This window comes from Tachypleus tridentatus, chromosome 6 (assembly GCF_004210375.1).
Source record: "Tachypleus tridentatus isolate NWPU-2018 chromosome 6, ASM421037v1, whole genome shotgun sequence".
NCBI classification, from domain to species: Eukaryota; Metazoa; Arthropoda; class Merostomata; order Xiphosura; family Limulidae; genus Tachypleus; species Tachypleus tridentatus.
Window position 1 is genome coordinate 57,055,160 of NC_134830.1, and position 27,054 is coordinate 57,082,213.

Sequence of the window (27,054 nt, forward strand, 5' to 3'; positions counted from 1 at the left end):
GTCTATAATAAAGTTGGATGTAATTTTTCCTTTCCTGGAGTGTATCTTTAAATTTAACTTTCCATCCTTGATGTTTGCTACTGAGAAAACTTATCAAACTGATAAATTCGTTTACCGAAAGAAAACACGAAATATATGTACCTTGTAGCGGTAACACGTTAGTTTTTAGTCAATGCTGTATTTTAAAAACGGAATCTATTGTGCTGATATTTATTGGTACGCTTTTTTTTTCTTCTTCAAGATTTAAATTGTCCCGTGATGAAATAATCAATGGTCTTCCCCTGATTGACACTTCACGCACTAATATTTGGAACATTTGCCCCGCCCACGTGAAACCCGTCCCCTGCACTGTTGAACGATTTAGATCATTCACAGAAGTCTGTAACAATATTCTACATTCCAGCTGGGGTGCAACTGGTACACCTTTCACTCGTTTCTTACCTCCTGCTTATCCTGATGGTAAGTCAAATTGCTAAGTGGAGTGTAATAGAATTCCAACAATTTATACATCAGTCATCCACTGAAATACCGAACAAATAATTATACTGTACAATACGGGTTAATGCTAACACTAGTTATAGGAATCATGTTACTTCATGTTATCTATCGCATTATATAGAACTAATGTAATGAAGCATCATTTTAGACACTGTATCTGCTATTATATTCTAATTCAATTGGATCTTTGCCTCTTATAGGGTTAGTCTAAATGAATTATTCTGTTATTGAATGAAAAGAGATGATTCGTAGCAGACAAAAATGGATCCGAAATTTCAAGTATCATTTTACAACGATTCTAGTTGGTTCGTAATGGACTAACCAATTAGACAGTGAAAAAAATTACTTGAAGTCTAAAATGTTGTTCCAAACTTAGTACTATTTTAACAATAAAATAGTCTGTAGTAATGACTCTGTTAGTATTCTACTGATTAAATTAGAACAAGCTGCTTTCATAATAATACAATATGCATTATGTGTTCCTATCGTACATTTTCCTTTAGCTCATAACAAGACACACTATTTTTACAAATATATAATGTTTAGCCAATATATAAGTTTTAGCCAATGAGACGTAGTCTTAAGAATGCATTTAAATTGCGTATGAACGCGTTTTCTTTTCCACCTAATGGTCTTGCAAATTATTTTAAAGATACTTTATTATCAGGTGCTTAAAAGGAGAATTTATTTCTTATGTTTATTATTCTACACTTCATTTTAAATTTTAAAGAATACTGCTATATAATTCCATTAAGTGTACATCGCTGGTTAACCGATACAAGATCTTCTAAATCAACCAATGATAGTCATTGTAAAACCACGTGTGATTCCATTATGCTTACTTTGTGTTCAAGACCAGAAGAACAAAGTTCACATTCTATGCAAACAATATATATCACATATTTAGGCGTAACTTTAGCAGTGATATGTAACACCACTAATACAGCAGACATTATAAGGCACTTTCTTTTATATATCTATATATAGGTATCTCTGCCATTCGAGCTTCGATCACTGGAGGGCCGCTACCCCCAGTTCGTATTATCAGCACGTTCGTTCATCCGGATGCGGACTTCCCAAGTAATGAATTATCCATTCTGTTCATGTCGTGGGGTCAATTCGTTGACCATGATTTAACTCTCGGGGCATTACCTAGAGGTAAGTGTAATAAAGCGCGCTACCTAGCGGTAAGTGTAATATAGCTTGTCACACCACCTAACCTTGAATTTAAATTTTGAACTGTAGAAATCAATCGAATTTGTGAGTATACTTTCGTACGAAATTTTCTTAGAACATTATGGTTCATATAATTTTGTCTTACTTAATAATATTTCCACCTGACCAAGGTAATAGAGTGAATGGCTTTATAATAGTTCTTGGGAAGTCATACAATATTCGAATTGATTAATCGGTATTAATTTATTTTGGTTTGATTTTCGCGCAAAGCTTCACCAGAGTTATCTTCGCTATCCGTCCCTAATTTAACAGTGTAAGTCTAGAGGGAAAGCAGCTAGTCATCACCACCCACTGCCAACTTTTAGGCTACTCTTTTACCAAGGAACAGTTGGTTTGACTGTCACATTATAATTCCCCCACGGGTGAAATGACGAGCATGTTTGATGTGGCAGGGATTCGAACCCCCGACCCTGAGATTACGAGTCGAGTGCCTTAACTACCTGGCCATGTCGGGCCCACAAATTTGTTAGAATGTTTTGTTACTTCTTTGAGTGAATTTCGCTTTGAGCTATTCGAGGGCTACCTGCCCTAATCGTTCCTAATTTTGACGTGACAATCTAGATAAGTGTTTCTCAAACTTAACAAATATCATATACCCCCTATAAGTTTGCCACACCTCACTCACTCCAGTTTGAAAAAGAAAATACAAAAAGTATTAAATTGAAATGCTAAATTCTTTATTATGATTTAAATATACATCAAATTAGAACTAAAGGGTGTTCGGAAAGTCACTGTGCACGTATATATTTATTGACATACAAAACTGCACAGTGACTTTCCGAACACCCTGTAGAATGATACGAGGTAAAATAAATAATATCCCTAACACTGATCTAGATGGAAAACAGCTAATCAACACCACTCACGTCCAACTCTTGGGTTATTTTTTATCAGTAAATAGTTCGATTGATCACCTATTAAAGAACAAGTACGTTCGGTGACGAGATTCGAACTTACGACCCGCAGAATGAGAGTCGAATGCCCTACCCGCCAGGCATTGGTAAATATAAAGTATTTTCAGTTCCTTATGGTCCTAACCATGCACAGTAAAGTACAGAAAACATTCGGCGACCCTGTATCAAAAATGATCTTTCGGTAAATCCAAATTTACACGATGTGCTAAAAAGAAATTGTGTAGGAAATAATAATAAAATGTTACCTTAGATTGAGAGTCGAGCGCCATAACAATTTGGCTATGCCAGGCCTAATATCAGCCAGTACCGTCGAAGTTCATTCACATTTTTCAATGACAACGTAGGTAACTGTCGCGAAAGTTGAAAATTGTTCACCCTTCTACATAAGATCGACTGTATTGTATTAAACAAAACTATAGTTCATGTTGCTGAGCCCGATCAAGAAGACAATGGCCCTGTAGCGTAGCTTTCTTATCAAAAAAGCCTCCGTCGTACGGCTGTCATGTCCAAAGTACACCATTTCTCCTCGCTTGCTTTCTGTATTCCATCTAGTGTCAGAAGACTAAAACTTTCTAGAACTGTTTCAACAATTCAAAAGTACAGAAATCCATGAGCGCTGCATTCGAAAATCTGACCAGTATGTCTTCATAGAGCACATAAGGAATACCCGTTTCATTTTCCAGCTGTATGTTATATGCGATGGATGACCAGAAAATATGTCTGAAAGTCTTATCTTGGTAGGATCATACCCTTTTGTTACAGATAGGGATCCTACTTAATTATATTGTTTACTGTTGCCAGGAACACGTGGACAGAGTTTTGTTATTGATCGTTATTTTCGTATATTTTCACCTGATAAAGGACGCCGCACTTTACTTATCACGGTTTAATTGTGGATGGTCCTGGTAATCGTTATATGAGAAATAAAACGTTAAAAGTAAAATCACAACTTTTATAGATAATTTAGGCAGAAGATTCATGATGATCAAACAATAAAATAGGCAGCAACTGCCTAGTTCAGAGTGTCACTTGAAGGGAAAGACTAAGTTACAAACTTAGCTCTGGTAGATAGGCCGACGTTTAGAAAGATTTTCGTCATTCGTCTTCTGGTCAGCTTGCATGATTTCTGCAGGGGTTCATATGGTGTACGCGAAGAGTGAGCGTAATGTAAGTGGTTACTAGTTCTTGTAAAGAGGTTTATGTCATGAGTGATAATTTGAGACTACCACTGGTATCCTAAATTGCGTTAAGAAAAGCTTTGATAATCAAACAAACTTGTTCAATCTATCCTTGATTAATAAAAGTAACATTCCAATGACTCCATTTGTGTCAGGGCCAGCATGGCCAGGTGGTTAAGACACTCGACTCGTAAGCTGAGGGTCGCGGGTTCGAATTCCCACAATTCCAAACATGCTCGCCTTTTCAGCCGAGGAGGCGTTATAATCTCATGGTCAATTCGTTGGTAAAAGAGTAGCCCAAGAATTGGCGTTGAGTGGTGACGACTAGCTGCTTTTCCTCTAATCTTACACTGCAAAATTAGGGACGGCTAGCGCAGATAGCCCTCGTGTATAGCTTTGCGCGAAATTCAAAACAAACTAAACCAAAATCATTTGTGTCAGACACGCACTCAAAGCTACAAAAAGGTTATCTGTAAACACAATACTTCTTGATCACAGTTTTAAACAAACAGGACTGAACGACAGTCACTACTTCCACCTATTAAGCTTCTGTTCTCGAACAGCTTGATTAGACTTTTACTCGTGTAACATACAAGCGATGATTTTCTCGTTAGTAGTTCATCCAACGTTAATGAACAAAACAGAAATGTTAATTGTGATATACGTACCCCTCATCCTACTTACTTTAAAATACGTTAACTCGTTTACAAATTATCATAAACAAATCTCCAGGATTTTTCTTCATAATTGTCTACTGAGTTAATATTGCAAGCATCTCTGTGTAATTTATATAATTTGATTTCCAACGAGTATAATGGTATATTCGGTGTTTATTGAAACGTATTTTTTGAAGTAATTAAAAAGGATATATTTTTAAAGTACGAGTTGACAGGAAATTACAACTTACCAGTTAATAGGAGAGATTTAAGGTACGACTTTCCAGGAGATAATAGAACTTATGCGTTAAGAGAGATATAAGTTGACTTAAAAAGAGACAAATAACATATCACTACGAATGCGTGTTTTTCTTATAGCAAAGCCACATCGGGCTATCTGCTGAGTTCACAGAGGGGAATCGAACGCCCGATTTTAGTGTTATAAATCTGTAAACTTACCTCTGTTCTAGCAAGGGACTATCCCTAGGGCACTAACTGTATTACCTCATTCTACAGTAATCTAACTGATTTTTAAGGGATTACAACTAAATGCCCAATGGCACAGCAGATTTATACCGCTAAAAACCGGGTTTCGATACCCATGGTGGGCAGAGCACAGATGGTCCTTTGTGTAGCTTTGTGCTTAATAACAAACAGCAATAATCAAATGTAAGTATCAATGTTCTTGTCGCTGTATTTCAGGTTCAAACGAATACCACTTGTATGTTTTTTGTTATTGTTATTATTATTATTATTACAGAATATATAAGAAAATTCAGAACCTTAACTGCCTGAAGTAAACAGCAGTGATGTTATTTCTGTCCTCACAAAACTCCATAAAGATCGTTAAGAATTTTGTTGCACTAAACTTGATTCAGAAGGAATGCGGTGCTTCTTTTTAAAATAATTCACTTTTAATTTGTGACCCTTTTCACTGTAGAGCATTCAAAATGTTCATATTATTTATTCTCTAACAGACTGTCATTGGCTTTACTTGTTGTGATATGTAAAATGTAACACTTCTGTTATAGACAGCCGTAATATGTGCATTTTGACTGTTGTTATATATTGGAAAACATCCAAATCCTCAATGTGTGCTGTTTGAGTAATGTTTTTTCTTTTTTTAGATCAACGTAACAACATCGTCAATTGTTGTAATATTCCAAAAAATAAACAACATTCTAATTGCATGACAATTGATATTCCTCGAAGTGATTCCTTCTATTCTCGCTACGGTCAGACCTGTATGAATTTCGTACGTATGGTAGCAGGTCAAAGGCCCGGATGTACCCTTGGTAAGTTTTAGAATAAATGTAATGTAATAAACTGTGGTACAGAAATGTCGCTAGGCTCTGCCACACGGGGCTCGTGCCTAGATTCTAGTTAACAATGCTCCTAATCCCAAGTTGGTGTCTTGAAAAGTCGTAATAGAAAACCCTAACCGGTATCATACTGAAACGCGAAAATTCCCGTGCTTATAGGCCCGAGCACCAAATCTTTTTAGCACCTAGTGACTTCTCTGCTTTGGTATTAAATATTTTTATTATTTTCTGTAGAGAAATTCGTTTAAGAAAAGAAAACTTTGAATAATAATATAGAAGGCTATAATGTTTAATTAAAAACAGCTAAATAGGGAACGTTTTAATAATAATAATAGAAAAGTAAAATTAAGAGTTTTCAAATATCAAATATATGGTTCACCATAAATATGAATAACTAAAAATCCCTCGTCATCGTAATTAGGCCTTATTTCAGTGTTAATAATATACAGAACCCTTCTCAACTTTACATTAAAGAACGTTAACCATTCCAAAGCTAAAAAAGTATAACGTTATCTTCTTTAAGAATTGGAAGGTAAGATAAAGGGGAAAGTTTTGCAGAGTAAGAAGTAAGACAGTTTCGTAAGAAGTGTGATAATTTCAGCATCAAAACAGGTTAGATCCTTCACATGCACAGGTAAAGTAGAACTTTTCCAAGACTAACAGATGTAGGACTCTTTCCTGACGTAAGGTAAATTTCATTTTTTGTAAGGTAGACTGGGATCTTTCAAACTTTTAGAAAAGTAAGAAAATTGTAATATTATATAAAGCAGACCTTATGAAATATAAAGCTTTTGAGTTATTAAATGAAGTGGATTTTTTGTAACTTAAAGGTAAGTCCGTAGTCAGGACTGAAAATGGGAGGTCATTTTTGGTTCAAAGTGGAATTCATTTCATGTTCTAAATATGTAGTGGTTCTTTTATTATCACTACAAATGAACATTTCTAGTTATTTTCTCTGATAAGTATGAAAAAGCTATTTCCGCATTTATGCATAGTGTTACAAAAGCAGTTATGTAATGAGAGGTCATCGTCAAAAAAAGGAAAATATATAAATGTTAATAGACGAGTGGACGTCCGACGGGAAGAAGCTGGTTTGCACCCTCATCGTAGTAAGTAAAGCTTGTCTTACATTGAATAAAGTTGATCTCTTAACCTTATGTAAAGCTCAAAGCTTTCAATATAAAATACAGTAACTTCACTCCAATGCTTAAGAATGGTAAGAACACTTCACTGAGAAATTATGAAGTGTATTTGATATGTTAGATAAAATACAATGTACTAACGTTTAGAATAAACATGACCTTTCAGCTTTGAAGGAAGTGAGCCACTCCCACTGAAAACGTTTTAATAAAGTGTAACGAACCTTATCTGAAATGAAACCCTCCTCAATTTCAACTTTATCAGAACTTGCCCAATGTTATGTGAAGTAAACCTTTCCCAATTTAAACTGTATCAGAACTTGCCCAATGTTATGTGAAGTAAACCTTTTCCAATTTAAACTGTATCAGAACTTGCCCAATGTTATGTGAAGTAAACCTTTTCCAATTTAAACTGTATCAGAACTTGCCCAATGTTATGTGAAGTAAACCTTTCCCAATTTAAACTGTATCAGAACTTGCCCAATGTTATGTGAAGTAAACCTTTCCCAATTTAAACTGTATCAGAACTTGTCCAATGTTATGTGAAATAAACCTTTCCCAATTTAAACTGTATTAGAACTTGCCCCATGTTATGTGAAGTAAACCTTTCCCAATTTAAACTGTATTAGAACTTGCCCCATGTTATGTGAAGTAAACCTTTCCCAATTTAAACTGTATAAGTTATGTGGAGTAGAATGTTTCTCAATCTATATTGTATTACACCATGTTCAACATTACGTAAAATAAGACCCTTTTTAACCTAAAATTTTAGCTCTCCTAACATCATACGATGTGTACTTTTTCTCAATATAAACTAAATTGGAACATGTACAACACTGTTTGGGGTAAAAATCCTTCTTAACATAAGGAATATATTAACTTATTTTTTGACTATTTGTCTTGCCAGGACCCAGAGTAAACATTAACTTAAGTTCGTCACCCATCGATGCCAACTTTGTCTATGGGTCAACTGAAGAAGTAGCACGTTCGTTGCGCCTGGGGAGAGGAGGTGAGCTATAACTAGTTTCGAACTATGTTTAAGGTCATGTACTGTCATCTGTTGTGTACTACACAATATTACGTCTTTCTCCTTTCTTCATCTTTATATGTTACCTTACGTGTCAACGTTTGCCTTTATTTAAGTGTCACCAAAGAATATCTCTTCTTTACGACCAGCTTTTGTTTCTTACTAACTTCTGTTGTTTTTTATTATTTTACCTGTTAATTTTTGTTTCTTGTCACTTGTCGATTTTTTATTTTTCAACTTTTGTTTGTTTCTTTTACTCATAAACCTTTGTTTTCTTATCTGTCAACTTTGGGTTTTCTTATTTATGAATTTTAGTTTGTCGGTTGTTTTACGGTTTTGTATCTTCTTATAAACATTGTTGGTCCCTTATCAACAAGCAATTTCTGTGTTTTTTTACTTATCAACAGTTTTAGTCCTTTGTTAACTGCCAACTTTTGTATTTTTTATTTATTGACATTACCAGTTATTTGCCAACAGTCAATATTTTGTATCAACAGTTTTAGTCCTTTGTCAACTATCAAATTATGATATTTTTTTACTTGCTTACTTTTTGTTTTCACTTGTCAGTTTTGTCGTCTTTTATCAGCTCTTTTTACTTTAAAATTTGCCTGATAATTTCTTTGTTTTAGTTTTATTACTCGTGTTCCTTTCTTGTTAATTGTTGATTAGTCATCCTTCATCCGTACATTATCGAATATTTCATATTTTCTTATCAGTGTCTTCCCTATTTATCATCTCTTGTTTGCTTTCTTCCGCGTTTTCACTGACTTTTGTGTAAACTTTTGTATTTTCTTGTTAGTTTCTTTAACACGTCAACTTTTTGTCTTTTCTTACTTGTCAACTTTTGTTCATTATTTTTGTGTTGAGGAATATTTTCCGTTTTCTCACTTGCCAGTATTTTCCACAAATGTCAAGTTTTGTTTTCTGTTAAGTTTAAGTTTCGCTAGTCTTTCTTTCTTGTACATATCCTTTGTGTTATCTAATGTTGTTTTATTTCCACTTCTGTTTTTATTTATTTATTTACTTCTTACTTTGTCATTCATTTTGTTTTACCGAAACTTTCGTCTTTTTTTATTCAAGCAAACGTTCGCTTTCTGTTACTTGTATTTTAATATACTAATAAAAACACACAGCTATGACAACAAATATAAATCTATGTGCAAAGAGATATTTGCTTTCTAGTCAAATCAAAGCTTATATATTATGTCCAGATCAGTTTCTGATTTCGGCCCGGCATGGCCAGTTGAGTTTGGGTGTGCGACTCGTAGTTTGAGGGTCGCGGGTTTAATATGTTCGCCTTTTCAGCCTTGGGGGCGTTATAATGTGACGGTCAATCCAACTATTCGTTGGTAAAAGAATAGTCTAAGAGTTGGCGGTGGGTGGTGATGAGTAGCTGCCTTCCTTCTAGTCTTACACTGCTAAATTAGGGACGCCTATCACAGATAGCCCTCGAGTAGCTTTGCGCGAAATTAAAAAAAAAAAAAACAGTTGCTGGTTTACGATTAATTTCTGATATGTTTATGTTTTATTTTTCTGAAAACAAAAACACGTCACAAAAGACATGAACCATTTATTGTACAACTAATATTAAAAGAAGAAAGATGTATTTGTCGATGTGAAGGAACTTCGCCACTTTCTTTTGAGGTGTCACATTTATTATTCAAACAGTTTATGAGATTCCCAGTTTGTTTCTTTGCTTTTTAAATTTCGCACAAAGCTACTCGAGGACTATCTGCGCTAGCCGCCCGTAATTTAGCAGTGTAAGACTAGAGGGAAGGCAGCTAGTCATCACCACCCACCGCCAACTGTTGGGCTACTCTTTTACTAACGAATAGTGGGATTGACCGTAACATTATAACGCCCCCTCGACTGAAAGGGCGAGCATGTTTGGCGCGACGGGGATGCGAACCCGCGACCCTCATGTTACGAGTCGCACGCCTAAACACGCTTCGCCATGGCGGGGCCAAGATTCCCAGATTTAACATTAATAACTGACTTTTCGGAGAGCTACTTGTATCAAGTTTGGATATTTGTACTGTAAATCATTGTTAAATTTCTCATAACTGATTTTCTGGTGAACATCGAACCGATTTTATATTATTCATATGGTATGATTATTTCTGACTCTGTTTGAAGGTTTGCTTCGAGTGTGGGACATCTTCAGAGAGTACGGTCTAAAACCGATCCTTCCACCCATGTTGGATAACCCGGATACAGAATGCTTGTCACGACCACGTAATTTGTATTGTTTTCTTGCTGGTAAGTAGAAAGACAGAGAGAAAAATAAAGAATTGTATGTTATTTCAGTTTTAGTGTTGATTATTGTTTTGCTGTAGTCTTGCGCTTTATTTTATAGTTCGACACTAAATCTTAAAATAATTTCAATTCCAAACTATGATGTGAACCGTTCATGTTAGGATAACGTGCGAATATAATAATTATTGAAACAATAAAGAAAATGAATCATTAAACAATATTTATTGTGAAGTATTCCGAACGGGTACTCTATCCTTACATCTACCGATCACATGTAATGGAATAATATGGTAGGGTGTGGCCTTGTGATTAGTAAGCCAAGGTACGAATCGGAAGGTTTAAGGTTCAAAACTCGATATGCCGATGCACTACTCTGCACTTGACAGTAAATTCAGCCACTGTTGTAGGAATAAAAAGAAGCGGCGGGAACCCATGGCTGCTTACTAAACAGGAACTATCACTCCAGAACCTTAGGGATATCTGATGTGTCGCATAAGTCACGTGTTAGAAGCTAAAAGACCAGCTACGAATGGAATATTTATCCGATGTCATGACGATTTTGATGTGTGTAATCGAGGGACTCAAATCTTTAATCTGTAGTACTTCTTGTTTTTACATGTTTGTTTTTGCTGAGGAAACGTGTCAAAGATAAACTTTTCAGCAATTTTTAAATAATTTAGTTTCACCGTATAATTGTATAATCACTTATGTGTTTGTATTCTATCTTCCTGAAAACAAAAACATTTGATAAAATATATGAATCCTTTATTGTACATTGGTATATGTAGTCAAATGTTAAATTAATTTTCTGTGTTTGTGCTTGCAAGGTGATCCCAGAGCCAATCAACAGCTACATCTGCCAGTTCTTCACGTGCTGTACCTTCGTGAACACAACAACATGGCCGTCGAACTTGAACGCCTAAATCCACATTGGAATGACGAACGTATCTATCAAGAGGTTCGACACATCATGGCAGCTTCTGTCCAACATATCACCTACAAAGAATTCGTTCCTTTACTTCTTGGCGAAGAAGTGGTCCAGAAGTACAATCTCACTCTTCAACCAACGGTGAGTCCATGACTTTGGTCATTATGGTGAACGAAGTTTAATTTTATCTTTCAACTACAGAAGAGTCTATGCTTGGTTTATTCTATGACATGGTTTACTGGCTTCGTGGTTTGGACTGTGAGTTCGAGGCTGGTTCGCGTCATGTTGTTGTGTTCTTGAACAAGACGCTTCACCCTGCTTCTTTCAGTCTGCCCAACAAATGTCTTGTTATCTGGATGTCCAGCTGGGAATGGATCACAATTCTCAGTTGCTTGTGCCCCTCGGAAACGGAGTTCGAAAGCACGTGCTTTGTAAAGATAAGTTCTACTTTGATACCTGTAACAAAAACACTTTAATCATAGATCCTCCAACCAAAAATGTGTCTAATTTTGTAGCAAAATTACTTCATTTTTCGTAACTATCAAAGCAGAACTTCTCCTACAACTAAAGCCATGGGGACTTTCTTGTCCATTAAAATAATACAAAAAATCATAGTTATTATACTGTTAAACGAGTTAAGTTGTAGTTACAAATTAGGAGTACCTCCTTACTTCTTAGCGTCCAAACATCTTTCGCTGAGTCTATTATTCTGAAACGTTCACTGTTTGGTTTTTTTGCTACAGTATTTGCTTAAATGGCTATAAGTTCTGGTGTTATTGAAAGGGCTGTTGTGCGCATGCTCCTTGATTCTAGTAACACCAAGGTGATAGAACATTTAGAACATTTCATGATGAGCTTATCAATATTGAAAATATTTGATTAAAAACACTTTCCCTCTAACATTCGTCAACAAAGGTATTTTTGAGTACATCATTAAAGCTTACGACCACAAAATTTCTGTCCTAAGAGTTTCTAAATGTCCTGTAACTTTGGCGTTACTTTTCACTGGTTCAAACAGCATCGAAAAAAAAAGTAAAATAAATTTTACAATCAACTTATCCCCAAGTCAGTCTAAGAGCAACCTTCAAACCGGACAAACGGATACACGTTTTTTTCCTGTTCAAAGACAAAATAGCTCCTTCAAAAATAGTCTTTGGTAATACACATATATCTATGTCCTTGCTGCTATAATGGGTCAACGACTCGAACATTCGCTATCAGAATTAAAAAGCATGTGTACAACAGCCATTTCAACAACTTTGGATATTACAACCAACTAATCAAAGACTGTATAAAAACAAACGGAACAGTGAATCAGAATAATGGACTCAACTCAAGGCGAATGGACACTAAAAATAAAGGAATCACTCCCTAATACATAACCTACAACTTAAGTTTAACAATCAACTTGCTATGTCACTACATCTCAAAGTATGATCAACTCATCGCACGTGCGATGAGCAACGAGTTAAAACGTCATCCAACAAATGTCTGTTAGTATCTGTGGAAATACATTTAGCATCAAGTTCAACTGACGTCATCAGGTACAATAACTGTCAGATCAGCCTTGTGAAACGTTGTAACCCGACAATAAATCTTTATACAACAAGGTTCTTCATTTAGTTATGCAATGCCGCACTCCGTTTTTCTTTAAAGTAAATGCACCTGTATCATTGGTAACGATATTTTAAATTATTTTATTGTAAATGATTATTATTATTTGCACTTAAAATTTTTTGGCATTATATAATTTATAATGGGATAGAGAGCTATCCTAAATTTCCTAACTGGCTGATCCTTTTTAATATTGCGCTGATTATAACTGGAAGTGTCGAAAACAGCGAGAGTATTCATAGGTTTGTTTTACTAGCGTAATGGTTTTGGCATTGTTTACTTATATTCAGTTTTCAATACATATTTTACATAATTAATTCACGAGTGACTTGCGTTCTTCTACTTAATGCGGTCACCATCTTTGTAATTTATTAACAAGGATCTAAAATAGGAAGGTCATTCTAAAGGGTTACCTTTGAGTATGAAGTTTAATAGACTGCGTTTCAGTTTCCACATAAATCAGTTATTAACATGTCGTGTTACAGTGAAATAGTACAGTGATGTATGTAATTTACAGGGCTACTGGAACGGATACGACCCTCGTATTAACGTGGGAATTTCGATCGCCTTTCAAGCAGCGGCTTTTAGGTTTGGACACTCTAATATTCAAGGAACAATCAGACGTTATAACAAGTTCCACGAATTTCTTGGTAAAATATTTTAGCACTTATAAGTTAGAGAGCTAAGCTACATCCGATAACGTAGACCTGCGAATTTAAATTTCATAAAGGTTGTTTTGGTTTTAATAAATAGTTCTCCATAATTCAGCTATACAGATTTCGAAAATAATATTCTGTTTTTTCTATAACGTAAATATTTTTATTTTTTTTTACAAATCGGAAAAACGAAATCTACTGAAATCAAACTGTTATTTTATTTACCGCAAATAATATTTCTTTATTATTATGTTTTGTAACAAAAATACAAACAAACAGAATAAAAAGAAAGAACATTTATGTCAAACAAATATCCATTCTCAATCATTGTGATGGTTTTGTGTGTGTGTGTGAAATCTTGATCTTTTAGTCTCAAAATTACGTGTCGTGGTCGTCCATTTATGTCTTGCGTTGTGACGTTATCTGTACATAATGGATAAAAATTAATATCAATTGTGGATTCAGCGCATAGGAATTACTGTAGAACATGTAAAAAGACAACAGAACCATCTCAGGCCTGTGTAATCAGAGAACTATATAAAAGTTATCAGAATCCTGAATATTTTACTGTGTATTGTTACAGTTAGATATTTTTATTCACAATAAAGGAATAGTTTTGATTTGATTTCTTCGCTCACGGTTTAACAGACAACCCCGTGTGTGTGTGTGTTATGTGAATTAAAAAATGAAATAACTGAAGGTGTTTGCAAGTTGGCTAATATCTGGCGATTCAGACTGGGAAGAGTAAACTTACAATCGTCATTCCAATGGCCAGCTACCGATCAATTGACTGTTAGTGAGTCACTCATATTTTCAATAGGAATTCGACAGTTGGCCATTTGAAATACCATTTGGTATCTGACCCCTAATTTACCACGTAGATTGTCAATAGTAAATTAAAGGTTGGACCATTGCAAGTTTACTATTAACAATCTAAATGGTGAATTATGAGTTTACTATTGACAGTGTAAATGGTCAACTGGTAACTTGCTATCAGTTCACCATTCAAAGTACCCAGTTTTCTCTTAATAATCCGAATTGTAAACAAGCAGTCAGTTTCCCATTCGAATGGCCATCCATCAGTTTTCTATTGAAAATCTAAAGGGTGATCTGACACCCAGTTACTGGTCATTCGAATGACCAACTGTACATCTGTTATTGACAATCTGAATGGCCAGAAATAAATTTGCCATTGAAAGTCCAAATTGCAACTGAAACCTAATTAACAGTTAGTCAATGTAAATGAGAATAGTAAATAACTTTTGTTTCCTGAGAAATGTGTCTTTAATGGGACGATTTCGTGTTTGTAGGAGAAGATCCTCTCCGTTTTCTTCTTCAACAGCCTTTCATGATCTATGAACCTGGAAAACTAGACGAACTTATCGGTGGTCTTATCAACACTCCTGCGCAAAGTAACGATCGGCGTATTACAAGGGAGGTAGGTACTGGTGTTAGTTAACCTGATGGAATATTTCAATAGCAAATTATAAATAGAATTTTGTAATATACGCGTTAAACTTGAACTGTGACGATTCACGATTAGAATAAAGTGGATATTTCACATCATGAATGAACTTCAGTTTTAAGTCGAAAGAAAGATATTACTGTAGAAAGGGATTGGGCTTCAACTCACAATATGATAAACAGACTGTTTGTTCCACGTGATAGAAAATATAGTATTTTTCACATTGAAAAATAATTTGATGATACAAATAAGAAATAACCTTGATGTTCTTTATTGGAAATAGGTTTAACATTCCACACCGGACAAGTGTGTAATACCCCATATCAGAAGCGTCTTGAGTGTTCCATATTAGGCACAGAATTAAAGTTCCACGTTATAAATGAAAATAGGATAGAAGTTCCGCATTAGTACAGATTTTTCCACATCATGACTGGACTTCGTATATAATGGTTTAAACACACTATGATTGAATGTAATTTAATATCAGATATATCTCTCTTTTTTATTTCAGGTATACTGAGAAAGAAAAACAAATTTCTTTTTCTCTTGTGGATAAGGTAATTACCTCGTCGATAAAGCACAAAACTTTGATCTTTTGTAATTATCTAGACATCAAGTTGGGCTTAATAATAGTGTTGATTTAAGAAAGATATGTTTCATAAGCTCAAAAACAACTTACCAAATTATGATTTTAGGTTACGAACCACCTATTTGAAGACCCCCCAGATATGTTTGGGCTAGATCTGGTTTCTCTCAATCTTATGCGAGGTCGAGATACAGGAGTTCCGTCATATAATGACTACAGACAATGGTGTGGATTGGGTAGAGCCAGAACCTTTGAAGACCTTGAACATGTTCTGAGCAATGGAACAGCTTTCAAATACGCTCAAATTTACCAGTAAGTACAACCTATCTTTTGAAATAGAATAGTAATGTGTACATTCACATTTACAAATACCTTAGCACCCTTATTAAGAGCTTAGTTACTATTTTCGTTCACGTATAAGAGTTGAGTATGTCACGTTAAAATGATTATAGAGCTTCATTATGTCGTTATAATGCATGTTACAATGAGTCATCCTTACAATATAGTCCTGCAGCATAGTTTCCATTGCTAAAGTCTACATTGTGAGGCTGTCCTTACTGAACATACCTCACCTTCCTGCATGTTTTCCATAATCCATTTTAGATGGTGGTTTTCCCGGTGCCTATTTCAACAGTCTAATCACCTAGAAATTCGGCCAGTGCATCTTATCTCTTGAGTGGTATGTCGTATATAGAATAGCATGAATATCTGTTACATTTCCAAAATGATTGAGATTTTCGACGGTTGAATGGGAGATATGATTAGAAATCTTATCTTAGTGAATCCATGTCCAATTGGCTTTATTTTCAAACAAAGATACTTCATGATTATGTTGCATAATGTTACTTGGGGCACATGGATAGGTTTTATAACTGACCTTTATGATCATGGATTCTTACCTGTTACAAAATGAGCACTTCGCTTACTATGGCTCGAATACGACTTGATGCAGGTCTCTTTCTAAATATTCCTGATGCCTTACGTTGATCTACATCTTTTTGTTACAAAATATGATCAAATACAAGAAACATCCCTATTTTGGAAATAGTAAATCTGTAATATGGACACATTTTAATGATATTAGAGTGTTAATATATTGGAAAAAAAGGACTTTTACATACCTTTCCCGAAAGTAATCAGTTCCAGATAGGATCACACAACCTAGTAAATGTCAAATGTAGCGGCACTACTTTGACTTGACTGTGGCTCTCACGTGACTTATTGATTTACATATTTAAATTTGTTTTAATATAACGTACTCAATATTCTTTACAACTGTGTACAATATTAGCTTACAAGAAAAGCAGCCAATCGATATACCTATATTTTAAAGCAAGCACAGCAGGTTTATAATTCCATTTATTCACGTTCTATATAATACAATATATTGTAAATAAATAATAATTTAAGCCACAAAAATCTAGTACATGGCAAAATTTGGTTTGTTTCTTTTGAATTTCGCGCAAATCTACACGAGGGCTATCTGCGCTAGCCGTCCCTAATTTAGCAGTGTAAGACTAGAAGGAAGGCAGCTAGTCATCACCACCCACCGCCAACTCTTGGGCTACTATTTTACCAATGAATAGTGAGATTGACCGTAACATTTTAACGCCCCCACGGCTGAAAAGGCGAGCATGTTTGGTGTGACGGGGATTCGAACCCGCGACCCTCGGATTTCGGGTCGAGTGTCTTAACCACCTTGCCATGCCGGGCCCCACATGGAAAGAAGCCACAACAAAGAAAAAAACGAAGATATTTTATACAATTTTAATAACCATCATAATATATTTTTTTGTATTTCTAGTATAAACCAACACTTTATATTTAAACACTGATTATTTATTTCAACCATCATTATTCCAATACAATTTCATTGTAAACCCTAATTTATTTTTCTTATTTTATGTTTCACAATTTTGTATCTAAGGTTGGTCCTATCGATTGTAATTAATGTTTAGTATGTAACCTTCCTTGTTACAAGAGCAAAACAATTCTTGTTTTACTCAATAAAACTTTAAATATTCACAAGCTTCATTTACACCATGTTTATCATATAAATTATCTCAATTAATTATAGATAACGTTTTTTGTTGTTATTTCAAAAGCTATTCGTTTCCCATTTGGGAAATTGCAATAACTCGTTAAATAAAAATAGGATAATGATCAGTTGTAAATAGCCATACAAATGACAGTTTAATAATTCCAAATTAGAAACAACATAAACAATTAACGTATAGCTTTTTTTTCTGGTATTCTTACTGGCAAATTAAAATTGAATATTTATTACAACAAACTAAGTCATACAGGTTACTTATAAACTTACCATGGCTATTTAAAATATCAAAGCATTAAAACTGAATTTTTATAACAACAAACTAAGTCATACAGGTTACTTATAAACTTACCATGACTATTTAAAATATCAAAGCATTAAAACTGAATTTTTATTACAACAAACTAAGTCATACATGTCACTTATATACTTACCATGACTATTTAAAATTTCAAAGCATGGTAATTTACGATTGTTCCTTTGTTAGAATAACCAATACATTTTATAAACTTTTTATAAACATTTTTAAATCACCTTAATTTTTAAAATTACAAATTCAAAGTCATCATTTAAAATCAATAAATATAATACACATCGAATACCATGACTATTTAAAATTTCAAAGCATGGTAATTTACGATTGTTCCTTTGTTAGAATAACCAATACATTTTATAAACTTTTTATAAACATTTTTAAATCACCTTAATTTTTAAAATTACAAATTCAAAGTCATCATTTAAAATCAATAAATATAATACACATCGAATACTATTTCCTTTTTAATATAAGCTGCGATGTCTTCATTTTTATGTATTGCCTATTTGAAAATATGTCGAATAACCTTAAATATTAAATATCATATGTGAGTCAAGTTTCAACAAATAAAGTCAGTTTTTCACTGAAATTCTTCTAAAGATTTATCAATGTTCTATCTCAGACTTATTGTATTCATACATTGAAAATCATCTGTTTTATTCTTAGTTTGTTCAATTTCAAAATAATTATCCACATTATAAAAAACCATTAAATGTATTTGTAATAAAGTACAAAGCCATACAATGGGGTAAATGTGCTGTTACCACTGCGAATATAATATTTTGAGATGCTTTTCATTCGTAATGTATACATTTTTGTTTGTTTGTTTGTTTGTTTTAATTTCTCACAAAGCTACTCGAGGGCTATCTGTGATAGTCGTCCCTAATTTAGTAGTATAAGATTAGAGGGAAGGCAGCTAGTCATTACTACCCACTGCCAACTCTTGGGCTATTTTTTTACCAACGAACAGTGGAATTGACCGTAGCTTTATAACGTCCCCACGGCTGAGAGGGCGAGCATGTTTGGTGCGACCGGGATTCGAACCCGTGACCCTCAGATTACGAGTCAAACGCATTAACCCACCAGGCCATGCCGGGCCCGTCATATATTCGTACTTTCTGATAATTCTCCCAGTAGCACAGCAGTATGTCTGCAGATTTACGACGATAGAAACCGAGTCTTGATACCCATGAAACTTTCTGCTTAACTACAAACTAAAACAAAACCTTTCTGATAAACATTTTCAAGACCTGTAATAATAAGATTTAGCAATAGGCCTCTTCGTTAAAAATTAACAATGAAGGAATCAGTCATAATGAATAAAGAATACAATATATATATGTACAATTAAATATTTATCACCATTTGTAAAGAGTTAATGAGGTGAGTAATATTAAGAGGGAAACAAATTTATAAATTCTTATGAGTTAAGTTTGAAAATTTCCTAGCTATTTTTTCTCTTACCTGTTCTATGTTTCTATGTCATTAGATCCACTGTTACGCCTAAGACAGTAGTTAACGTCTTAACTATTACCTCATTGGTTTCTTCAATCATTTCAGAAAATTCCATGATTTTGGTTATAACTGCGTTGTTCAATTTCGTGAAGCCAACATGTAAAGTTTGAAATGTCCTCTATTAACAAAACTATTTAATTTTAACTTATTTTTTATAGTTATACATTCTTTCAAAAATACTTTTATTTGACTTAACAGTTCATCATATTTCTGTTTATTTAGTGTTGAGCGCAAAAGTATACAAGGGGCTGTCTGTACTGTACCCTCCATGGGACTCTAAACTCGATCTTTAAAGTTATAAGCCTTCAGTTTTACCGTTAAGTCATTGGACGATCTCATACTTCAGAGAATTAAAAGCTACATTTTCATTAGACCATCTTGAGCAACTAGAAATATCGCAAAACCCAAGGATGATCTAGTAGTATATCATGGATTTTCTCATCATTAAACCATTTTTAGTAGTTAAAACTGTTGGAAAAACCCAAGGAGGGTCGAGAAGTGCCTCATGGGTTTTCTCATCATTAGATCACCTTCAGTAGTTAATACTGTTGGAAAACCCAAGGAGGATCGAGTAGTGCTTCACAAGTTTCCTCACCATCAGATCGCATTACACCCGTTCTATCATCGTACTCCATAGTTTATTCTCTAAACATTAATTAAACCATACTTTCTTTGATGCAACCATCTGAAATCAGCGGTTTTTGATTTGGTTTTGGTCTCTAACTTAAAATATATTTGTAATGACCCATATGTGTTAAAGTGTATATGGTCCCAACCAAACTTAATAGAATAGACAAATTAAGACATAATGTAATAGCTTCTGTACTTTATATGCTTGTCCAATCTTATTTTTTCTCTGTCAGTCTTTTCGCTTAATAGCAGATTTGTTTTGTTGCTAATCACAGGTTTTTTTCTTGAAAATTTGATCAAAACCGTTTTTTCTTAAAGTCACTCCTACTGGTTGGATACCCACTACTTTGTTTGTTTGAAAGTCGAAATGATCCTGCTCTTTCTTACCCTTGTTCTACAATGTATCATGTTTTAAAACTTAGACAGTCACATGCTATATCACATCTTCAGTTTCATTTCGCGTGTGCAGATAAATAGTGCTTTACTAATGAATATTTTAAAGAGGGATCCTAATAAAATTGTCATTCAATGCATATTATTAATGAGTATTTTATTTGGGAATATGTTATCTTTTACCATATTTTATATTCTAATTGAAGATAGTGTTTCATTTGTTTATTTCGTTTTTGGTTACATATTTAAAGTGTTATATTTTGTAATGCAGTCACCCTGATGATATAGATCTTTGGAGTGGAGGAATTTCTGAGCGTCGTCTACCGGGAGCCACGATTGGTCCAACTTTTGTTTGTATTTTAGCCCGTCAGTTTGACAACATTAGACGTGGTGATCGATACTGGTACGAGAATTCTGGATTTCCTTCAGCCTTCACCCCAGGTAACATTTTATTATTATTTCCTACACAATATCTTTTTAGCACATCGTGTAAATTTGGATTTACCGAAAGACCATTTTTGATACAGGGTCGCCGAATGTTTTCTGTACTTTACTGTGCATGGTTAGGACCATAAGGAACTGAAAATACTTTATATTTACCAATGCCTGGCGGGTAGGGCATTCGACTCTCATTATGCGGGTCGTAAGTTCGAATCTCGTCACCGAACGTACTTGTTCTTTAATAGGTGATCATTCGAACTATTTACTGATAAAAAATAACCCAAGAGTTGGACGTGAGTGGTGTTGATTAGCTGTTTTCCATCTAGATCAGTGTTAGGGATATTATTTATTTTATCTCGTATCATTCTACAGGGTGCTCGGAAAGTCACTGTGCAGTTTTGTATGTCAATAAATATATACGTGCACAGTGACTTTCCGAACACCCTTTAGTTCTAATTTGATGTATATTTAAATCATAATAAAGAATTTAGCATTTCAATTTAATACTTTTTGTATTTTCTTTTTCAAACTGGAGTGAGTGAGGTGTGGCAAACTTATAGGGGGTATATGATATTTGTTAAGTTTGAGAAACACTTATCTAGATTGTCACGTCAAAATTAGGAACGATTAGGGCAGGTAGCCCTCGAATAGCTCAAAGCGAAATTCACTCAAACAAGTAACAAAACATTCTAACAAATTTGTGGGCCCGACATGGCCAGGTGGTTAAGGCACTCGACTCGTAATCTGAGGGTCGTGGGTTTGAATCCCCGTCGCAACAAACATGCTCGCCCTTTCAGCCGTGGGGGCGTTATAATGTTACGGTTAATCCCACTATTCGTTGTTAAAAGAGTGGCCCAAGAGTTGGAGGTGGGTAGTGATGACTAGCTGCCTTCCCTCTAGTCTCACACTGCTAAGTTATGGACGGCTAGCGCAGATAGCTATCCAGTAGCTTTGCGTGAAATTCAAAAACAAAAACAACAAATTTGTGAGAGAAAAGAAAAAAGCAATGTATTTGTTTACTATTACATTAAGTGGATGATTTGATATCTTAATTTGATCAGTATCAAAGAACCTAATTATCGAAAAGTGTTGTTTGTTTGTTCTTGAATTTCGCGCATAGCTACTCGAGGGCTATCTGCGCTAGCCGCCCCTAATTTAGCAGTGTAAGACTAGAGGAAAAGCAGCTAGTCATCACCACCCGCCGCCAACTCTTGGGCTACTCTTTTACTAACAGATAATGGGATTGACCGTTACATTATAACGCCCCCACGGCTGAAAAGGCGAGCATGTTTGCTGAGACGGGAATTCGAACCCGCTACCCTCAGAGTACGAGTCGCACGCCTTAACCCACCTGGCCATACCGGGCCACACCGAAAAGTGAATAATAAGTTGCAAAAATTCTTTGTGTCATAGTAATATTAAATAACTAAACATAATTAACCTTTCAATAGTTTTATGACCATTATCGAGAGATGCTTACTCCTTTCGTAAGTTTGACGCAGTGAAATTAATAGTACATGTGTATCTTATACTGTATAATGTGCAACGCCACAAACCGGGTTTCGATACCCCTGGTGGGCAGAACACAGATATCCCATTGTGTAGCTTTGTGCTTAATTCCAGACAAACAAACAAATCCTGTATAATGAGTGAAGAGGTCCGCCGACAGATTAGGGGTTAAATGGGTTCCTGCCCAAGGGCCCCAGTAAACGAATTGTTTGTTTGTTTTTGAATTTCGCACAAAGCTACTCGAGGGCTATCTGTGCTAGCCGTCCCTAATTTAGCAGTGTAAGACTAGAGGGAAGACAGCTAGCCATCACCACCCACCGCCAACTCTTGGGCTACTCTTTTACCAACGAATAATGGGATTGACCGTAACATTATAACGCCCCCACGGCTGAAAGGGCGAGCATGTTTGGTGTGACGGGGATACGAACCCGTGACCCTCAGATTACGAGTCGCACGCCTTAACACGCTTGGCCATGCTGGGCCCCTAGTGAATGAAATCTGATTACGCTGTAGTTTCCGTTAATTCTGTAAAAATCTTCATTTAATTATAAAAACATAGTTTTTGTTTTTTCTTTGCATACAACCGCTTGATACCTTTAAAAATAATTGATATTATAATTCGAGTACTAATTAATATATGTTTGTTAGTTTATAAATTTAACAGATATTTGTTCTTACGTTATTAACGTTTTTACACTTATAACCTAAAAATGGCTGCTGTTATTATTTTCTCTTGTTCACCAGCTTGTTGCTGTCCTAACTTAAGAATTTGTTTCTAATAACTTTTTTAGAATGTCAAAAAGCAGAGAGAGCGCGCGCCTGGTTAGGATATTTGCCCTTGGGATCCTGCTGGCTCTCGACGCTCCTGTGTGTGGTTATTGTTTGTAGTTTAGAATTTTATGACTGTTCAAAATTTTATCAAGTGTTGTAAGATTAGTTCAGATCAGTGGATGTTATGTTTGCGTTGTTAGCCCACATAACATAAAGCATTATCTGATCAGATTGTTAGGGGTTTATCCATTTGCCTCTTTTGTCTGAAGGATTATCTAGCAACTTGAGATAAAATTCTGTGTATGCTATTCAGAGGCTAATTTGTAAAAATATATTGTTTCATTAATACTGTAAAACGACATATTATAAAACACAACGTTCTGTTGTCAGAGTGTACAATTACATTACTTAACACAATATTCTGTCGCTAGAGTCGGTATAATTACATTATTTAACACAATATTCTGTCGCTAGAGTCGGTATAATTACATTACTTAATACAACGTATCGGTGTTATTATATATACATTTAACTACATGTACAATATTGTATGTTTTATTTATGCTTTTATAATGGTTTAACTGACACAAAATTGTGTGATATTTGTCACAGAATGATATTATATGATACAGCATTTTGGGGTTAATCATACCTTTATTTTTGTATTAGCATTATTACTTATAGATATTAAAAAATCATAAATTGTTGAAGATTTCTAATTAACCTTCAACCCAAAATGTGACTCATTTGCATATATTGATAGTTTTATATCAATGTTACAGAACAACTCCAAGAGATCAGAAAAGCTTCCCAGGCGAAACTGATATGTGAAAACGCTGATGATCTGCCAACTATTCAGCCCAACGTCATGAAGTTGGCACACCCCATCTAGTGAGTAAAATAATCTGTCCCGTTCTTCTGCTTAAAGCACAAGATTTTCGCTAACATTTTTTTGAAAATTTAAATACCGTATTCTTAAGCAGTTGTGACAGCTTTATGCAGTTTTTATCATACCTTAAGCCTAATTACACTAAACACAATGCAATTCCCGTGACAGCAAAACGATTATACCTTAAGCCTACTTGCACAATTCAATTCCCGTGACAGCAAAACGATTATACCTTAAGCCTACTTGCACAATTCAATTCCCGTGACAGAAACGAATACACTTTAAACCTGATTACACTAAACACAACACAATTCCCGTGACGTCAAAGATATGTGCAATATTTAATGTTCGCTTATTGCAGTTTGCTTCTTTTTTTTAAAAAAATAGGGTAATTAATAATATATTGACTTTAATTCTGTTTTATATTAAATGCACAACTGGTGTAAATAAAACTTGTTTAAAATAAGTATTTATTTATAGTGATAGCGCTTACGTGATCTCGTACATTACAATTACTAAAAGATATAAGCATTACTGAAAGATGAAGAAACTGCCATATTCGTTGTACCTGGAATTAGTACTTTTAAGACAAATACAGCAAATGCGATATAAGAATGTAAAATGCTTTATAACATATGTTATTTATAAAACTTATATAATCAAGCATGTTTAGATTTAGTGGAGTTTATGAGTGACAGTTCCAAAGGTTGTTCCAACAGGCTGCTCTCGCAGAAGTAATAAGACAGACTCATTTTTTTATACTATTGATGTGTTTTTCTGGCTGTTTGTCCTGTTACTTCCCCCAACTTTCCCTAAGCAACCTTTCTTACTGTATTTTATTTTTCAACTGTGTTTTCCTTTTCAATATTGATGAAGACTTTCCACCGTACACCGTTTTTGCCTTGCTAGTTCACAGGAGGTTCTTATCCTTCCAGCAGAGTTATACTGTACTTGACTAAGGGGGGTTTTCTTGACTTACGAGACTGTCATCTTTCTCATTTAGCTTGCCCCTGAATGGCCTGATACATACATCAAGGTAATGGACTTACTGCGCAGTTTATTTGCTACCTGCCATCCATTTGGGACCAAAGAACTCCGAATTTTACTTCGTATAGCGTAAATGGGGTAAACGTAGCGTCTACCTCAAACTTGCACGGCATTGTTCATTTAGAAATGTGACCAGATTAATTTTATATTACATTATATACTGTTTAAACTCCACAATTCATTAGTGGACTCTAATACCCGTTCTTGTTTTCTTTCTTCAGCAACCCACGCCTACCTTGTAAAGAGCTTCCTTCAATTGATTTGCGGTTCTGGCAAGAAGATCCAGTGCAAGGCGGTTTCCACTTTAAGAAGTAGAAGCGGTATACTGTCACCTCTTAGTGATGTGTTGTTAAGTGCGAGCTTTTATTTTAATTGCGTGTTAATAAAACAGTGGTCAGCCAAACTTCGTTAACTACGTCGTGAGAAAATACGTTTAGCTTGTATAATTTGTCTATGAATAATTGGATATTAAGTTAATATTGAAATCCAATTTTCTGAAGCGTTTACACTAGTAAAAATCAGTTAAATACAAACATTACGACATGGGAAAAACATCGTTGGGTACTAGTAGTTAAGTAACATTATAACCACATTAGAAAGTGTTGATATATAACAACTGTATCTATTAGTAATCTTGTGACAGCTTTCCTTGGACTAACAGTAAGAGATAAATTAAATTATAAGTACATTATGAAGTGTTAACTTTACAACTTCAGCTGCTAGTTGTTTAGTGACACTTTCCATGGACGAACAGAGCAGTCGAGGTTTGTCACACAATCAAAATGAAATTCATGCATATGTTACAAATGTATTTGTTAAAATTAACTGAACACAATGGAATTTCATTCAATCTCTTGTATGAAATGATGTACTTGTGTTTCTTCCTAGGCCTAAATCATACTATTTAATTGAAATGGGAAAAATATGACGTTGATATTATTTTCTCTCCGAAGCTAGCTCACTCTGAAACTAATAGAGTAAGGTTTTCTTCAGACGCCAATAACTAATAGTGTGAGGTTTTGGTCGGACTCAGTTACAGAAACTAGTAGTGTAAGATTTTAATCAGATGCAAACACGATGATTTTAGCAATAGAATTAACTATATAAATGAGTGAGTAACTCTATCAGATAAATATGTGTAGCATTCCAGCTGTTCCTAATCTTTCTCAGCACAAGGCCCCTTCCCAGAACGTTGCCTATTAACAATATTGTGTATTTTGTGTATTTGCTGAGGCCCTTCCCCAGAAGGTTGCCCATTAACAATATTGTGTATTTTGTGTATTTGCTGAGGCCCTTCCCAAAACGTTGCCTATTGACAATATTGTGTATTTTGTGTATTTGCTGAAGCCCCTCTGAAACTTTCTTGCGGGCCCAATTTGTGGATCCCTATGCTATTTAGACCTTGAAGTACAGTTAGAATAGTGAGAGCTGCCACATATATGAAGAACAAACATTCAAACGAACAATATTACAATATTACAGGTGTGAATGTTTCGGGTGACGTGGAATTGATTCAATAATTAAAACAAATGATGAAGATTATGATTTTTTTTTGCAATATAAATACGTCGTTATCAGATTCTCAGAGTTGTCAGTAATAAGATGCAATAATAATAAACGTTTTTCAAACCTTATTGACGAATAATGTTTTCATTGTGTAAAAATTTAGATATAGAATACTTTCATCACCTTAATTGGAAGTGAACTAGTTGGATCCGTGTTGAAACAGATGTGCCGTTAATAAACTTTTTAACCAGTTCATTTCCGGTAGACTAGCAGTTTCTATGGGACTTGTTTGTCTAAAATACATGGTGTTCGGAAAGTCACTGTGCAGTTTTGTAATCATATTTTATTCAGTCTATTTCAAGCCAGTAACTGATAGCGGTGTTTCGAAACAAAATAAGAAGGATCCAGGCCTGTATTTATTACAACGAGGGTCACTTTCAACATTGTTTATAATTGTCATTCAAATTTATCTCCTGTATTCTATATTGAAACATGTCTGTTAATAAATA

At 34.6% G+C, this 27,054-nt stretch overlaps 1 protein-coding gene across 1 annotated transcript in view; it reads left to right on the forward strand.

The window, feature by feature from the left end:
• Positions 1-26,673, forward strand: part of LOC143251619 (chorion peroxidase-like) — a 38,466-nt gene extending 11,793 nt beyond the window's left edge. Inside the window, exons 5-16 of the mRNA XM_076502887.1 lie at positions 242-459; positions 1,486-1,656; positions 5,610-5,777; positions 7,851-7,952; positions 10,107-10,229; positions 11,054-11,295; positions 13,286-13,418; positions 14,735-14,862; positions 15,585-15,787; positions 20,654-20,823; positions 23,886-23,994; positions 25,261-26,673. Of these exons, the coding sequence (XP_076359002.1) occupies positions 242-459; positions 1,486-1,656; positions 5,610-5,777; positions 7,851-7,952; positions 10,107-10,229; positions 11,054-11,295; positions 13,286-13,418; positions 14,735-14,862; positions 15,585-15,787; positions 20,654-20,823; positions 23,886-23,994; positions 25,261-25,354 (1,861 nt within the window). The 3' untranslated portion in view covers positions 25,355-26,673. The remainder of the gene's footprint in view (positions 1-241; positions 460-1,485; positions 1,657-5,609; positions 5,778-7,850; positions 7,953-10,106; positions 10,230-11,053; positions 11,296-13,285; positions 13,419-14,734; positions 14,863-15,584; positions 15,788-20,653; positions 20,824-23,885; positions 23,995-25,260) is intronic.
• The last annotated feature ends 381 nt before the right edge of the window (positions 26,674-27,054 follow it).